The sequence below is a fragment of the Pipra filicauda genome, unplaced genomic scaffold, assembly GCF_003945595.2.
Source record: "Pipra filicauda isolate LSUMZ 115617 unplaced genomic scaffold, ASM394559v2 scaffold191_size1418713_pilon, whole genome shotgun sequence".
NCBI classification, from domain to species: domain Eukaryota; kingdom Metazoa; phylum Chordata; class Aves; order Passeriformes; family Pipridae; genus Pipra; species Pipra filicauda.
In genome coordinates this window covers 1,280,836-1,298,978 of record NW_024104300.1, presented here as the reverse complement: position 1 = coordinate 1,298,978, position 18,143 = coordinate 1,280,836, and the positions used below count along the sequence as shown (strand labels likewise).

Genomic DNA, 18,143 nt, shown 5'->3' with positions numbered 1-18,143 from the left:
AGGACAGTCTCACAGTGAAAGTCTTCTACTTCTTATATTTTAATTATTTACTTACTCAAAATTAACAAGGTCAGGCTATCAAGACACACATGTAAAGAGACTCTTGGAAGAAGTAATCTCTTCAGTATCTCCAATATACTCTAGGACAAAAAACATAGCACAAATTCCTCATTCTGTGAAACACTGTCAGTCAGAGGTTTTTTCCCCTCCATTCAAAGACTATAATGAAATGCTTGCCTTTGGACAAAATTACCATATGCAATTTTTTTTATAAAAATAGTAACCTTAAAGGTTACTATTATGAACTTGAGGGTACTCAAAAATGAAAAGCAATCAAAGAATGAAACTAATCCAGGCATTTTTGCAAGGCAGCAGCTGGCACCCACAGCCATAGACACAGCCACTGCTGCACCACAATCTCCAACATCAGAACAGCCAAACCAATCTATAGAAAAAAATGAACATGTTTAGGGTTAGGGGAAGGGTGGGCAGGTGGTATAAGATTCTTGAATGTGAAGCTTAGCCTTGGGGTAGTTTTCAAAGAAAGTAATAAACCACTAGAAAGGTTGTTTTACTGAAAAAAAGAATTGAATTTACTAAGATAGTGAAAATGTTCTGCTATATTAACCCACGTTTTGACCGTATGCATTTGTCATGTGGGGGGTTTATTTGTTAGTTTTTGCAACAGGAACCAAACCTGAAGGATAAAATGGTTGCAATAGTTTTATATCAGACACTGCTGCCCTCTAGTGACTACCTAGGACAAACAATTGGGGAAGAGCATTGGCTGCAAAAGGTTTCTTTGCTCTCGAGATGTAGGTGATCAGTTGGATATCATCGAACTATGACAAAATTTTATGAGAGTGAAATCTTAGTTAACCTTAGCCTTAAAATATCATTTCAGTAAACAAAGCCTTTGAATTTAAATACATAAATATTTCTACAAATGGAATGTGTAGTGCAATAAATGATCACAGACTACAATCAGCAATACTTTTGTGTTGCATTAAAATAGTCTATGACAAGCAATTCAGAAAAATTACAGCTGAAAACAAGGAAACTATATTACATGACAATTAGTTCAAAGAACAAATTGATCTAATTTATCTAGGAAACTTTTCATGTATGGGACAGTGTTTACACTGCTGGGGACTTTCACAATAAACAGTGTCAGACACTTCAACAAAAAGCAATGTAAATCATAAATGTGCACCATTGCCTTCATTCCATAAATTGCACACATGCAGAACTGCCCAACGTTTTAGTGTCTACTGTAGTAGTCTAATGACTACTATAAGGTTTGCTAAAAATTCAGATTTATTTTCTTTTGACAAAATGTGTATTTTATGGTAGACCTGTTATTTGATAGTCCCTAATACTGTAGTTCCAACTTTCCAATATTTTGTTACTAGTTTTTTTGTTTACCTTATAGATTTGCATTCTGATGGGACCTTGCCCATCTTGCAAAAAATGATGAAAATTGTACCCTTTGATGCAGTTTCTGGATGCAAAATCTCAAACCCATTTGTTTCACAAGGAAACAAATATGGGAGGTTTTTATGGGGAATATGATCAGAGAACATGGCCAGGACTTAAAGATCAAAGTTAGTCCTGAGGCCAAAACATATTTTGCATTTTGCAAACTTGTCTTCAGTAAAATTCCCTTTTGAATCAGACTAATACTGGAAAAAAAACCCCAGTTTGTTCATGTCATTTTTAGTCTTCCAGTTTGCCAACCCCTTTTGGATTCTCATGCACTTCTGCTTTGACAAGCAGAACACATTCCTCTTTTTGGTTAACCCAGGACTATAATGCTCCAGATGAAAGCAAAGCTAGTTCTTCCATCATTAGCAAACTTATTAGTTCTGTAATGAACCTAGAAGAACAGAGTGTGCTAAATACTAAACAGTTGTCTAACTAATAATCGGTTTCTGGGACACACACATGCAGTCTTCTAGGTTGCTGCACTGCACTTTTGTACTTCACCAACAAGCTTTGATCTGAAAAGAATCAGTGATAAAAACAGCAATAAAAACATATTTTACTATCTGAAATCTCTCAGAGAAAGTGTCTACTACCTGTGCTCTTTTTTAGTAACATGGCAAAGAAACTATCACATGATTATCTGAGAAGGTTTTCCCTGAGGCAGGGCAGAGACAGGTCTGGGAGTGTCAGAAGACAGAGCCCTTGCACTGTGAAACAGAAGGGATGGAAGTTTGCAAAGAAATAGATGTGGGTGAAAGAAAATCAGAGAAGAATAACTGGAAGTAGATGAATTGAAGGGGTATGTTAAGGCACTGAAGAAGGATAGTGAAAGTATGGGATGACTAGACACACAGAGACACAGGACAAAGCTAAAAATAAAAATAAAAATTAAAAAAAAAAAACCAAAACCAAAACAAAAAACAAAACAACAACAAAAAAACCCAAAACAAAACAAAACAAAAAAACCAACAACAACAAAAACAAACACTAAAATAAAAGCTAGAAAACTCCAGAACTTGCAAGCAGAACAGTAAGGTTTTTTTGCCTGTTCTGTGCTTTTGGTCTTCAAATATTTGATAACATTTTTTGGATAAATAACTTTTCTTCAAAAAGAAAACATTTTCACAGTTTGGGGTTTAGATTAATCTAAAACATTTCACTGAATTGGTAACTTCTGGTTTTACTTGCATCACTTACACAGTTTAATGCAGCACCATCTGCTCTCTTAGGCCTAGTTTTAGTTTGACATCGTTCACACAGCTAATTTACTCCATTATTTTATCTTAGAATGTGCATCTATTTGGTATATAGAGGTTAAGTGAGTTTGTTTTGTGAAATCAAGGCAAATCTCAGGCACTTTGACTGATTTAATTGATAAAGGGAATTTTTCTTATAAATTTACTGAAAAATGGTGGAAGATTTTCACCATCCACTTCAATTACAGTTATCTCTCTAAAACTATGTTTGTGACATGAAAAAAAACAATTTCCTAAGAACTACAAATAGATCTCTACAGGAATGGATACAGTTTTAGAATGGAAACCTATTTTCACGAAAAAACAAACAAACATGAGGCAGTCAGTATTGCAGGTTAAATATAGTAGCTTTAGTCTTTTTTCCCTGTATCTTAAATTTTGTCAGTGATCTTTCATTCTGGTGCAAACACCTCAAAATTTTTTCCTCATGGAAATTCTTGGTTGGTGCTGGGGAGCAGGAAAAATAAGCAACTCATAAGGAGTATTTTCTCCATTCTTTTAGGGATTCTATCCTTGATTCCATCTTTGATTTGTTTTTAATTTTATATAAGATTTTCTAAAAGACATTTTTCAAAACAAAAACAATAGCAAGTTCTTAGCAAATCTGTGATTATTTGCAGAAAGTAACAGAAAAGTGTAAACAGAAAACTACAAGTGTGTATTTTTAGTTGCAGTAAGATCAACTTTTGTTGCTGCACATGTAATTTTCCTTGGAGAACTGCTAAGGAGAAGATCAAAGTTTCACTCCCAGCCTAGAAACAAAAAAGATACACAGTGTACTACTAGCCAATGTCACTCTAGACTCATCTCATCAAGGAGCTCAAGGTGTGAAAACTTTGCAAGGGCAGATGTCAGCACTCACGAAAGCAGCAGCTGTTCCATGTGACCACAGTTCTGCCACTAAAGCTAGGAACTAACTTAATCTGATACCTCTTTTAGGTTGTTCTCAACTACCTTGCTTTTTATGAAATGGAATATACTCAGTATTTTGAGTATTGCACTTATTAAGAATCTATGTCTAAGAAGATACCAGATAACAAAGTGCTTTTAAATTCCTATAGTATCAAAATGGATGGCCAGGATTCCAAGAGTGGTGATGAATGGATTTACTTGCAGTTGGTGATCAGTCATGAAGGCTCAGTATTGGGGCCAGTCCTGTTTACTATCTTTATCAATGATCTGTACAAGTGGATCGACTGCCCCTTCAAGTCAGTTTGCAGACAATACCAGGTCAGACAGGAGTGTTGATCTGCTGGAGGGTAGGAAGGCTCTGTAGAGGGATCTGGACAGTACAGTGGGCCAAGGCCAATTGTATGAGCTTCAACAAGATGAAGTGCCAGGTCCTGCCCTTTGGTCACAACAACTTCATGCAGCACTGTTAGACATCAGATCAGTAATTATTGGGTCAGAACCACTTTGTGGGGACTGCATGTGTGCGTGTGTGCATGTGTGTGTATGTGTGCGTATGTGTGTGTGTGTGTATGTGTGGAGGGAGAAGGGACAGGTCAAACCTCACAGACGTGGGGTGGCGTTGTATCCCTCATGGCAGACCCCTGGAGCCCACATGGGGAAGCCCTGGAGTAGCTGTCAGACACAAGCAGCCTGGGAAAACTATAAGACACCACACCTCCTGGAGCCCCTAAGCCAGCCTCATATTGGCAGGGACAGTAAGGACACTGCCCCTCACCCTGGCCTAGAACCCCAAAGTGGCTGGTGGGTCACAGGCCCCACCAAACAGGTTTGCCATAAGGACCAGAGCAGATAAAACTAAGGCATATGTTTGCCACATGTCATGGCCCTGCCGCTTGGATGTGTGGGAGCTGGTCTTCCACAAGGTTCCAACGGTAGCTATATAATCTGACTCTCCCTCTTTCTCCTTCTCTCTTCTTACTCCCTCTGCTTCTTTGTTCCTTTCTGGATGCTTTGGGTGGCTTGGAGCTGGAGGGACTGGATATTGACTTAAGTGTTGTAGATTGATTAGATCTTGATTTATGTGTTGTGGATTGATATCTGCTGAGTTAGTACTGTGGTGGAACATTTTTGTCTAGCTTGTGTACTGCCCTTTTTGAACCTTTGCCAAGTTCCCTTATTTTCTTCCCTAAATTAATAAAGACACATCTTGGGAACAAGTCTGTTGCTTATGCTCTTAATGCCGTCCTGAGGAATTAAAGAACTGTATATATAAATGTGTACATATATATATATATTTTTCTTTTTAAAGGTAAAACTCCCAGCTAAGCCTGTGAGCCTGCAGCTCCAGGGCTGAAGTGTTACAAGTACTACAGGCTTGGGGAAGAGAGGTTGGAAAGCTGTCTGTTGAAAAAGGAACTGAGGGTGCTGGCTGACAGTTGGCTGAACACGAGCCAGGTTGTACCCAGGTGGACAAGAAGGCCAATGGCATCCTGGCCTGTATCTGACATAGCATGGTCAGCAGGACCAGGGAAGTGATTATGCCCCCTGTAGTCGGCCCTGATGAAGCCACACCTCAAATCCTGTGTTCAGTTTTGGGCTCCTCATGGTAAGAAAGACACTGAGGTGCTGGACCGTGTCCAGAGAAGGCCAATGAAGCTGCTGGAGGGTCCGGAGCACAAGTCCAGCGAGGATTGGCTGAGGGAGCTGGAGTTGTTTAGCCTGGAGAAAAGGAGCTTCACAGGAGACCTTATCACTCTCTACAACTACCTGAAAGATTGTAGCCAGGTGGGGGTCGGTCTCTTTTCCCAAGTAACAAGGACAGGATGAGAGGATATGGCCACAAGTTGCTCCAGGGGAGGTTTACACAATGTCAGGAAAAATTTCTTCACTTGAAGGGTTCTCATGCATTGGCTGCCCAGGGAAGTGGCTAAGTCACCATCTCTAGAGATATTTAAAACACATGTAGTTGTGGCACTTATGGACATGGTTTAGTGGTAGACCTGGAAATGTTACACTGATGGATGGACTCGTTCTTGGAGGTCTATTCCAACATTTATGATTCTGTGATTCTATGGCAAAATTTAAATTGGCCAATTTTACCTGAAGCAGCTTTTAATTTCCATTATGGGGCATTTTTTTTGATTTGACATATGGACCTCTAAGTATTTTTTATTTGATGTCTAAAGCCCTATGTAAAGCATATTTGCAATATGCTGGTTACTTTTGGGTACCTTCTTTCTTACCTTACCAATATCACATACTAGTGGTTGGAGACAGAGCGGCTAAAACATCTCTGGAAACAGATACAGCAGCATAATTTCAAGACTTATTCAGAAATCACAGTGAGGGACATCTCCCAGGTCAGATGTAAGCTGATGACTGTTCATTGAAGCTAAAAATTTGGAGGCAGCTAGATACCAGTGGTTGGTTGCATCACTCTTGTATGCAGCTGGCTGCAGAAATTGGTGAACCATAACAACAGTAAGCTGACAGGTCACAGATGCTATACTGGATTGCCGCTCATGAGCATTGACAAAAAGAAAATACACTGAAGAAAAATGGCTATTGAAGTGCATTTTATTATACAGCAATTTGTAATACAGGAAAGATGTAGTTTTTAAACAACTATGTATATAAAATTACAGTAAATGCAGTGATCAGTAGATTTAAGGAGGAGCAAACTGCATGAACACCAGTTTTATTTGTAAACAGTATAAAATTTAAAGAAACATTTCACTGTTTAGAGTCTTATTTATATAATATACAGACTTTTATTAAAAGATGATCATGCAATGGGCACAATTTCTTCCTCTTCATACTAGTATGAAAACACACTTTTATTTTGCATACTTAACTTCATGGTCAGTGGGAAATCTTCACAAATTGGTTTTGTTTGTTACTCAGACACTTAATGACTAATTTCCTATCAGTCCAGCTATCTGGAGCCATAACTGAAGGAGTACAAACTCTAGAAAAAGGACCTCTTTGTACAAACTCAGTAACGCATTCGCATATACATTTCACATATCAACTTCTCTCAAAAAATTAATAACGGTGAATACAGATATTACCAGTCCTAAGGATATCAATAAGAAAGGATTAGGACTCACAGTAATATAGTGGAAGAAAAGTAATAAAATAACCGGCCCTGTAAAAAGCTTCTCTAACACATAAGTAGCCCAGACAGGGTCAGAGGTATAGCATTACACGCCATATCAAGTTTAGCAGAGGTAGTGGTAAAGGGCATTTGAACTACACTTGAAATATTGATTCATTTTTATAATTATCTAAAACAGCCAGAAACATCTTGGAAATATGTTTCTTTTAAATACAATGAAGTGCCTTGACTATATGAATATATTTGTCCCTTTGGTTTAAGAATTAGGGATCTTTAACTGTAGTGTTTTTCCCTAAAACATTGCCTAGCATTGTTGTAGAGCAGTGGATTGAGGAAAAAAAGAAAACCACTTTAAAAGGATTTATATATGGATTGCTTGCACTAGCACAGAACCTATTACTTTATTTGGGGATCTACATGTATGCACATTTGGGGATCTACATGTAGGCACATCTACATGACGGTCCTTGCAGGAGTGGCCCATAGATATTTTCCTTGAAGTACATTTTAACATGTCATAGAGATTTATAACTGTAATTTTTTCCCTAAAATAATAGAGGATTTTGTAGTCAATACAAAAGTAGTTACTTATACAGAAAAATACTTAAGGCATATAAGGCCATAACTGTACTACGAAGCTGCAGCTTGTCTTATCAAGACAAATATATGCTAAACAGGCACAAAGTGGTTACAAGAACTTATGTGATCAAAATATTTTTATGAGTGTCTCACAGAAATGATAGCCTAAGAAATGTGTACTACATTACAATTAAAAAGGGTCAAAAAACCCAATATAAAACAATGCTTCCACATCAACTGAATAGAAATAATTCAGTTACAGATTATGAGGACAAATATGAAAAACCTTTCCTTTTCAAATAAATACATGTACTAAGGGAGCACAGCCACTAACTGAAACAATAACTTTGTGCAATTAAATTAACAGTTCTTACGTACTGAACAAAACCATAAAAACATTCAAAGGACAATAGTGCAATCATGTCAGAGCATAAAGCTGATGTATGCCATTTTACCCTCAGGTTGAAGGCAAGGTAGCCCTTCAAAGCAAAACAACGCAAAAATTCGTGCATTGTATAAATACGTGCTTTAATTTCTAAATTTAAATATGTTTCCAAGTTTTTTTGCTTTAACATGAATTCAACGTGTTATTATGTGAACACTAAAGACATGGTGGAGCTGATCATTGTGGGATTTCCAAAACCAGTTCCAACTGAGTCATAGCTATATCCCCATTTGGTAGTGCTTTCTAAGTCTTCTAAACATTGATCATAGATTTAATTCAAGGTAAAACTTTGTTATAGTTAACAGTTTTCAACCCTGAATCTTATTTAAAAAACAACACTGTTTCAAATTAAAGTTGCTTTACAAAAAAATTACACAGCTTACAAAAAGAAACTCAGGTTATATAGTTTGGCTAAATAACACAAGATAGATTTTGGTCATTAAAATAAATGAAAAAAAAAAAAGTACCCAAAATATCAATGGCCTAATCCTGCAGAGAAAGAAAAACAGGTGTGAAGGCAGGTCCCTGAACTCACATCCTTCAAAAAGCCTCTCTACAGGCATGGACATTAACATGGTACTCTCCGTATGATAAAAATATTAGATACAAAAGCAATTACTACACATGCACATATGCTGCTAATTCTGGGATGTGAAATTCACATTTGCAAGAGGTTGCAAGAGGTTGTCCTGATGTTCTTACAGTAGTCAAGAGAACAATAAGGGCGATCTACAGATACCAAAAGGGTGAGTCATCAAGATTACAGTTAAACTCTTCTTAGTAGAAGGAGACAATATAATGAGGGGAAACTGCTACTAATTTGTAGCCACTTGGGAAACTGAGGTTGGACATAGAGAGAAATGTTTATCCAGAAGGGGAGAGCAACCATGGGAACAGGTTGCCCAGAACAGTGACAGTATCTCTGTCCTGGGAGATTTTCAGAGCCTAGATAGCCAAACCTACAGTTAACCTGATCTAGGGCTGGCAAAAGTCCATCTCTGCTTGGGACATTGTATAAAACCACTTCCAAAAATTCTTCCTGCAAACAACTTTATGTGATTCTCTGTATTCAACCAAAATGCTTTGCTCATGTAGGTATGTCAACAAGGTTGAGGAAAGTGTATTTCATCTCATTTACTGCAGGCCAACACCACAGAGATAGTCAAACACAGTAGCTCAGGACAGACACAAAGAACAGTGAGCCTCACTTTAAGCCCTAGAGTTAACAAGAGGTAACAACACTGAAGGAGAAATATTTTGGAATGTAAGTAACAGCTTATATTAAGAGGCTGTGACCTCTATCAAGTTGAGAAACCTCGCTGGGGGATTGTCCAAGGAACTCTCCCTTTTATTCAAATAGAAGTTTTAGTTAGCTCCTCTGTCTCTTGGCTATCTTTGAAGGTCTTAGTACCTGGATTTTTCAGTATAAATGGGGGCTCTTGTCCAGGATTGACTCCACCCTCCAAGGGCAGGGGCTGATGAATGGAGCTGAAGACGCCGCATCAACAGTTTTGGTGATCAGTTGCTTTCACTAGAGGCTAAAATGAGATGGGTGATTGGGTTCCCAAGGCTATCCAGAGACAGATGAGAGAGGACAATAGGATAAAGGAACATTTGTTTTGGTTTGGAAAGGAGTCAGGGAAAGGACTGAGACATCTCACCCAATGAGTAACGGGAACTGGGGGAAGTAAAAAGAGAGGGCCCAGAGACAGCAAAAAGCCAGGTAAGGGATGTGGCAGAAAGGGTGATGACCCTTGTATACCCCCACACAGTCCCTTGGGTAAAATGCTGGAATTTTGGGACAGTATAAGTTCACCAGAAGGGGTGATTAAGGAATTAATGGTAAAATACTGTTGTTTTCACTGGCCAAAGTACTCACTACCTCGTGGGTTTAGGTGGCCGCATTTTGGGTCTCATGATGAGGATCTTATTCAGACCCTCTGTGTCTTTTGGATGATAGTGGGATGGAAACAACTGAGAGGAGTTGTGGTGACAATGTAGTCAAAAGAGACTTCTTTTGTGAAGTTGTGTCCTTTCAGGGAAAGAAAAAATTGGGGAGAAGGTGAGAGAGAGAAGGAAAAAAATTTAAAGTGGGATGTGTTGCAAGTATTGCTTCCACCTTATCAAGGAGACAGTCAGAACCACGAAGTCATTCACAGGAAAGGGAACGGGGAATTCTCAGTGCCCTAAGGATGGAGGGTGACAGGAAGTAGGAGGGGGGAAGTAACTCAACCCTGTCTGCTTCAAAGGCAAGGGTTGGAATTCGATTTCCTGTCAAAGAGGGAGGTTTGCAGATGCTGCAGGACGGGGAGGTGGGAAGCAATTCAATCCTGTCTCCCCCAAAGACAAGAGCAGGAACACAGTATGCTGCTGGAGAAAGAGTTTTGCAAATGCCACTGAGACGGGTCCCATTAGGAGGCCAAGGAGGAGGTTTTAGGTTTGTAATAGTGCCACTAGCAACTCAGGATTGAAGAAAGGGCTTTCATTTCACCTGGAGGATCCTACAGGAGTAGGAGAGAGAACAGATGAATATTTAGGGTATGCAGATTACACTTGGAAAGACTGAGATTTCTTCCTAGGAATCTTTTTTGGATTTCAGGAAAAGTGAATGATTTTACAAAAGGCACAGCAAACCTGGGAAGATGAGCACCCACAAGCTGTGGGTGTAGTAAGACAGAATGGTCTTGTTGTGGACAATGCTATTCCACAAGCAGACTCCAATTGGGACCCAAACAGCCAGGTGCAGTTAGGTCATCTAAGAGATTTATCACACATATTTAATTAGAGCAATAAAAACAGCAGTGCCACAAACGAGTAATGTGTCTAAAGCTATGTCTCTACAACAAGAGAAAGATGAGAGCCCCACCCAGTGGTTAGAAAGGCTTAGGGATACCTCGAGAAAACAGAGAGGGTTAGACCCTGAAAGCCCTGCATTTGAAACTTCATTGAAGGTACAATGTGTCACTCAATCACAATCTGATATAAGATGAAGGGTTCAAAGAAAAGAAGAGTAGCAGAATAAATCTTTAGAAGATCTAATATGAAAACCACAAGTTTATGTAATAAAGGACAAGGAGAAAGCCAAAACAAAGGCTAAGGTAATGGTCCAGATTCTTCAACCTAAATGAGGAGGAAAGAGAGGACAAGGGGAAGCAAAAGGGAGAGACTGGACCCCCAGATCCTTTCACAATAGCCCTCACTCTCCTAATCAAGCTCAAGTACGACCTAAGTTGGGGAGGAACCAATGTGCAATCTGTAAGAAAGAGGGACATTGGAAAAAAAGAATGGCCACAGAAGCAGACAGATCAAGAAGAGGAGGAGATCCACCATTTAATGGAAATGGATTGCTAGGGGTGTCATGGGTTCCCTTCATATTACGAGCCCACCACCATGGAACCCTTGATAAACTGCCTACTGGGCCCTGATTGAGAGGTAGTGCAGTTTTTAGTGGATACTGGGGCTTCTAGATCTACACTGAATTTTATGCCTAAAGGAGGTTGATCATCAAAAGGAAGTTTAACTATTCAACAGGTAAGTGGGAAGGATGAGAAAGTACACATACTGGAACCTATACCGGCTGACATAGAAAATAAATTTGAAATGCATGACCTTTTTGTTCCAAATTGTGATTGTAATCTGCTGGGGAGAGATTTGATGGCAAAAGTGGGTATGCAAATTAATATTGTGAAGGATAAAACTGAAGCAAATACAATTATTACACTCCATAAGCTATCATCAGGGGCTTATGAAAAAGTAAGCCCCAATATGTGGGCAGTATCTGGGAAATATGGAAAATTAAATACAGAACAGATTACTTTAAGGCATCAGGATCAGATTGTATCCCAGAAGCAGCACCTCATTCAATGGAAGGAAGAGAAAGGTTAAAACCTATAATCCAACCGTTATTACAAGCTAGCTTGTTAGAACCATGTATGTCTCCTTATAACACCCCAATTTTACCAGTGAGGAAACCAGATGGAAGTTACCGAATGGTTCAAGATTTAAGAATAATTAATGAAATAGATAAGCCTAGACACCCTACGGTTCCTGATCCTCATACTTTTCTCAATCAAATTCTCTCTTCTCACTGTTATTATTCTGTGTTAGGATGCATTCTGGTTGTCCAATTACAGACAATAGTAAGCCATACTTTGCCTTTGAGTGGGAACAAGAAGAAGGAGGGAAAGTAATTAAACAGCAACTTACTTGGACCACACTGCCACAAAGATATACTGAATCACCGGTTTTATTTGGACGAGCTTTAAAAAATCTTTTAAATGAATTCTCATTACCTCCACAAGTAAGGTTATTGCATTATGTAGATGATTTTACAAGTAGAAGACACTACTGTGAAATTGCTTAACTTTCTAGCTGAAAAAGGACTAAGAATTTCTGAAAAGAAAGATCAAATGGTAGAGACAGAAGTTAAGTATTTAGGACATATGATAATGCATGGATCACAATGTGTAGATCCAGAAACGGTTAAAGAAATCTTGGAAATTCCTCTTCCAAAAATGAAGAAAGAATTTTTAGGATTAGTGGGATTTTGTAGGACTTGGACAGAGGATTTTTCAATAATAGCCAGACCATTGTATGATTTGTTGACTCGAGAAAATCCAGAAGTAATTATTTGGATACCTGAAGGGAAAAGGAGATTTCAGTAACTAAAGAGTAAATTAATTCAAGCTCCTGCCCTAGCTCTTCCAGATCTGAACAAAGAATTTGCATTATATGTAGATGTTAACCAGGGACATGCAAAAGGAGTGTTAATACAAGATCATGGTGGCTCTCATAGGCCAGTGGCCTATTTCTCTAAATTATGACATAGTAGTTACGGGATGGCCACATTGCCTTCAAAGTCATGCAGCCACAGCTCAAATGGTGCTTGTGGCTAGAAAGCTAACTAATGAAGGACACTTAGTAGTTAAGAGTCCCACACCAAGTTAAAGCATTATTAACAGGAAAAGGCTCTAAATGGATGACTAATGCACAATTGTTATAGTATGAAACTTGTCTAATGGAGTAAGATGATTTAGAAGTCAAAGGTAGAAAAAGTTTCAGTCCAGCTTCTTGTTTAAACAGGGATGAACAAAACCCTGAAATAGTTGATGATTGCATTGAGGTAATAGGTCTTCAAACATGAGCTAGAATTGACCTAACAGATGGTCCACTATCTAGACGACAAAATGTGTTTATTGATGGATCCTCATAGGTGATAGAAGAGAAGCGTTATACTGGATATGCTATAATTGAAGAAGAACAGTTAAAAGACTGTGGTAGATTACCTTATATCTAGTCAGCACAAAGAGCTGAACTATTAGCTCTGATACGAGCTTGTGAAATACACCACAGAAAAGCAGTTAATGTCTATATGGATTCCAAATATGCATATGTGTTTGAGAAATTACGGAAAGAAAGGGGACTTTTAACCTGTAGAGGCAAGGCACTAGCATATGAGAATTTGATACAGAGATTATTGAAAGTCATGGATTTATCTCAACAAATAGCAGTGGTCCCTGTTAAAGAACATCAAATGGGACATCAAACGCTTCTGCAGAAGTGACTGGTAATAGATTAGCAGATGAAGAGGCCTGGAAAAAAGCACTTTTGCTTGAGGTATCTGAAGTATTTCCCCTCCTACCAGTGACTCAATTATTGCCAGAAGGAATGTCCTTCTTGCCACAAGAATTGGAAACAATTAAAAACAGTGGAGCAGAAAATAGAGGGGAAAATTGGTTCACAAAAACGGGTAAACAATGGATACCGAAGGCATTGGCCTTACAAATATCAAAACAACTTCATGAAGGGAGTCATTGAGGCTCCTGAGCACTAGCAGAGGCCTTTCTTAAAATGTATGTGACATTGAGCCTTTTGTGACATTGCTTTACATATTCCATGGTACCCTCAAAGTTCTGGATGAGTAGAATATATGGATGAAGAGATCAAGAAATATCTTTTAAAATTAGTAATGGAAACAAAAATGCCCTGGACTCAGCTTTTACCTATAGCTTTAGCAAGGATAAGAGCTAAACATCGAGAAAGTCTTAAGTTATCTCCATCTGAGATAATGTCTGGAATCCCTTATCCGGTTGGGTTACAAAAAGAAAGCAGAATAGAAATTTGTTCATAAAGCAGCATGTGGCCAGAATACTGTCTGTTGTAAAATCTCTTCAACAGGAAGCCCAGCTGGCACAAACTCTACCCTTGGATTTCGCAGTTCATGACATCTGTCCAGGAGACTGGGTTCTAGCTAAGGACTGCAAACACCACTGGTGGGAAAGTGGCGCAGACCATATTAGGTGTTATTGACCACAGACAGAGCAGTTAAGACTGCTGAGGATGGGTGGACTCACCATACACAAGTGAAACCTTCTAGAGCACCAGAGTTCTGGACTTCACAACTAGAAGAGAAAGAAGGAAAGCCTAAACTTATACTACACAGAAACCGTGAGTAGAAGCGTCTGTGTTGATTTAGGAAGAAGTTCCTGCATCTACCCACTGAGCATCTACTTAATGTCTACTCAAATGGACCTTCCTATCGACAGTCAAATGAAGATAAAACTTTTGATCCTGTTTCTTTGTTATCACCTGTGCGCTGGTCAAATAGAAGGAAACAGATTTTTAGCACTAGGGGAAGAAATTGCAAAAGCTCAAAGTTCCAAATAGCTGGTCCATAATGCTCAATAATCCTTTGAGAAGTCCACTCATTCTTTTTCCATTTTTTGTTTTCTTCCTCCTGTAGGGGAGGTATTAAGTTCTCATTTTTTTTTTTAATCATCATATACTTTAGTTCCCAAACTGTATATGGCTTAAAAAAAAGAATAAGGGTTTAATACATCCTACAAAACAAATTCCTTGTCCAATTTTCAGGCAATCTTCTATATGTGTGTTGGTCACTGTTGATCCAACAGTGTCCTTTAAGTGCCCAGTTTACACTGGACAAGGGACTATCCCAGAGTTCCTCATCTTCTGGGACTTGAAAATAAAGAGTATTTTCCTTTCCTAACGGCCCACCGCTATACGTATTTCAGGATCCTTGTTGGGTTAATGTGGGAGAAGATGAATATGAAGACTGGAAGAGAAGTGTTGAGCCCAAGCTTGCCTGCGAAGATGAGACCATCGTATGAATGGATATGAACCGTTTAAGAATAAGCATTTCAGATTTCACATTATGTTTCTCAGTTTATTGTGTAATCCCCTATAGATATATACAGTGGACTGTAAGTTCTGGAAAATTCCCTTATCCCTCATGGTCTTGAACCCTGCCCTCCCACTGGTAAATCTTTGCTGCATTGTAGAACCCTTCCCTATACGGTTGTGTCATCCTCCTATTTTGCATGCTCCTCCTTTACTCCTCCTCAGTTACGCCCTCTTCCTTGCAAGTTCTTACCCTACCATATATAAGGCAGAAGCCATATCAATAAAATGTGTGCGAACCCATTTGTCCCAGCTAACAGCCACAGGATAACAATATCACGGAACCCCCGTGAATTGATTCATGGAACAAGAGAGCCCATCTATAATTTAAATCATATAATTTGACTCCAAGCTATATTAGAGACTATTGCCAATCAAACAGCTAATGTCTTAGACTTGCTGGCAGACCAAGTAACCCAAATGAGAACTGCCAACTCTAAACACCAAATGGTTTTTGATTTTTTGTTAGCAGTGGAAAGTGGAGTATGTGGAAAATTAAATAACTCAAATTGTTGCCTGTAAATCAATGACAATGGAAAAACAGTAAAATGAATAACAAAACACATCCGAAAGTTAGTCCATGTCCCAGATGAATCTTGGAAGGAGTGGGGCATAGATATGTTTTCATGGCTTGCAGTTGGACCAGCAATAAAGAAAATACTATTCTTTGTTTTTTGCAGGCAAGCTACCTTAATTTTCCTGCCTTGTATGATTCCTTGTCTTTTGCAACTTACTGCATATGTGATGAAGAGGATGCAAACAGTAGCTATGCCTAATGACCCTGAAATGGCAATTAAAGGACAGAAAATAATGGTTCTGAAAACAGTGTGTAAATGAGAATTACCAACTACTCATTCTCAAGAAACTTTAACCTTAGATATTGAAGTAGATCAAGAGACAACTATTAACAAAATGGTACTCCCTTTTGCAAGAACATAATTTTAAAAAAAAGGGAGGATTATTAGGAATAAGTAGAATGTTCTTGCAAAGTTTGTAGTAGTCACAGCTAACTTAGTAGTAGGGTATAGAAAAGTTATGTAGTTGCCCAGCATGAGACAATACAGTGCCCAGAACATGGAGACCAATCAGCAGCAAGGGATAAATATGCAGTAACCTCCATTTTGAAAATGCTGGGGACCCTCAAAGCCCTTAATAAGCATGTAATGGGGGACATGTAGTAGGCATGTCAGAAAGTCTGTAACCCCGGAATACCTCACTCAATGGAGAAACGGGGAGGGACCTGAGTTTTGGGCAGAGTGGATAAAAGAGGCTATGACCCCTGTCAAGTTGAGAGACCTCACTGGGGGAATGCCCAAGGAACTCTCCCTTTTATTTGAATGAAAGTTTTAGTTAGCTCTTCTGTCTCTTGACTATTTTTGAGGCTCTTAGTACATGGATTTTTCAGAAAACTTATAATCATGACCTTCTTATCCAGAGAAAATGCAAGTACCTACATGTTGTAAGGTCACACTTTAGAAACCAAGCACTGGATCATCTTCCTCTCTTCTCCCTACTGCTGCAGGAAGAACTATCAGCAAATACAATCCAATTAATACTACTTCAATTTCACTAAAGGAGAGAGAGAAGGACACAGAAGACGCCCTCATCAATGCAGTCAGTTCAACATGGTTTTTCTCCTCAGAAAAGCTAACTAGAACTGTAACTTTCTTGTTTAAATAGTACAGGGTTAATAGCAGACAAAATGTATGCGACTAAGCATATTTCTCATACACCTGTGCGTCCTTTGTTCTCTGCCATCAGCTCCAGATAAGTCTCAGGACTACAGTGAGGCCTCTTGTACTGCTGTGTGGGAAGATGCTACAACCCTGAAGTCTCCCACATGGAATAAAGTAGTGTGTGAAGATTCTCTTAGTACTTAAAAAAAACCCAAACTACCAAATATGTTTCTCTTTTAGAGCTAAATTACTATACTGTGAAATAAAATGTCTTATTCATTCCAGTACTAGATTCTTCTCTCTTGTTAAGAACAAACTTCCAGATAATTACCTGAGGATTAACTGCTCTGGTAAGAGTTTGAAAGGATGCCTAAAAACACTGCTCTTCCTACTTTAAACTTTTTTTTTGTAAATTACGAATCATCCTGTTTTTGACAACTCTACATTTTATACAACAGGTAACACAATACAGACTATACAGTGTTCAAATACAATGCTGATAAAATGCAGTAACTGCTGCTAGTCATATGGGTTTCCAATCAGTCCATAAAACTTTATCCAAGGTTGATTTACAGAGCTAGCCTGGAGATGTGTTATTAATAGATACAGAGGAGACAAACCTGCTGGTTCTGAAAAGATCCCATTCTGATCAAAATTAGTGAAAGCTAAGAAGAACTGGATCATGACAGATAACTGTATAAATACCTACAATTTTAACTATACCGTAGAACTCTTTGGAACTATTTTAAGCAATAATAACTCAGTTTTTAGAGATGCTGACACTTAAAGCTACCACCCCCTGCTGAGTTTCTCAGAACTTTCCCAAAATCGGGTAAAGGAATTCTCATTAAGGTAAGTGGTTGCTGTTCATTTCAGGGTCTTCTTTTAATGAACAGCTTATACAGATGCTTGTGCATGTGCAGCAATTCTTTCACATAGTTTAAAACTTTTAAAATGATTAAAAAATCCATTAAATCAGACTTCTATGTATTATTACAATCCCTCAATTATTGACTGAATGGAAGACATTTGAAAAACAAGGGGAAAATTACAATCCCTACCACTCTGTAATACTAATAATGATAAAGTCTAAACAAACAGGCAGGGTGGATCATTAATTCATTTCAGCAATGAATACAACAGGTGTTACATTCTCTCTGGAATTTTGAATGGTAACAGTCCACACAAATGCTTCTTTCACCTCCAAGCTGTGTCAGATCAGATGTAGGGTATACTTCTCCATTCTGAAACAAACCCCAACTCCCAAAACAAAACACATTCTAACTCACCAGCTTTTGAGAAAGTACACCAGAACCCCATGCACCTGCCACTGTCTTCTCCCGACAGAGGACATTCTGCTTCATGCCCTAAACTTAGGGTTTACATGGACCTGGGCAGCCTTTTAATGGTTTGGAGTTTTCTTAAGAAATGTTTCCTCAACACGTAACTGAAGGCCTCAAAAACTAGATAAACAG

General features: G+C 38.6%; 1 protein-coding gene across 6 annotated transcripts in view; it reads right to left on the bottom strand.

Moving 5' to 3' along the window:
- The window catches only part of RASEF (RAS and EF-hand domain containing), a 54,774-nt gene that overhangs the window by 7,001 nt on the left and 29,630 nt on the right, over positions 1–18,143 (bottom strand). For 2 of the 6 annotated variants that reach the window (XR_003540838.2, XM_027721548.2), the window contains one exon: positions 6,215–18,131. The exons of 1 other annotated variant lie outside the window; for it this stretch is intronic. Coding sequence is in view for 1 of the 5 variants with exons in the window: in XM_027721548.2 (XP_027577349.1) it covers positions 18,125–18,131 (7 nt within the window). In the remaining 4 variants the exon portion in view is untranslated. Of the gene's footprint in view, positions 1–55; positions 141–6,214; positions 18,132–18,143 lie in introns of those variants that run through there. 3 more of the 6 variants (XR_005563168.1, XR_005563169.1, XR_005563170.1) reach the window with 3 other exon arrangements.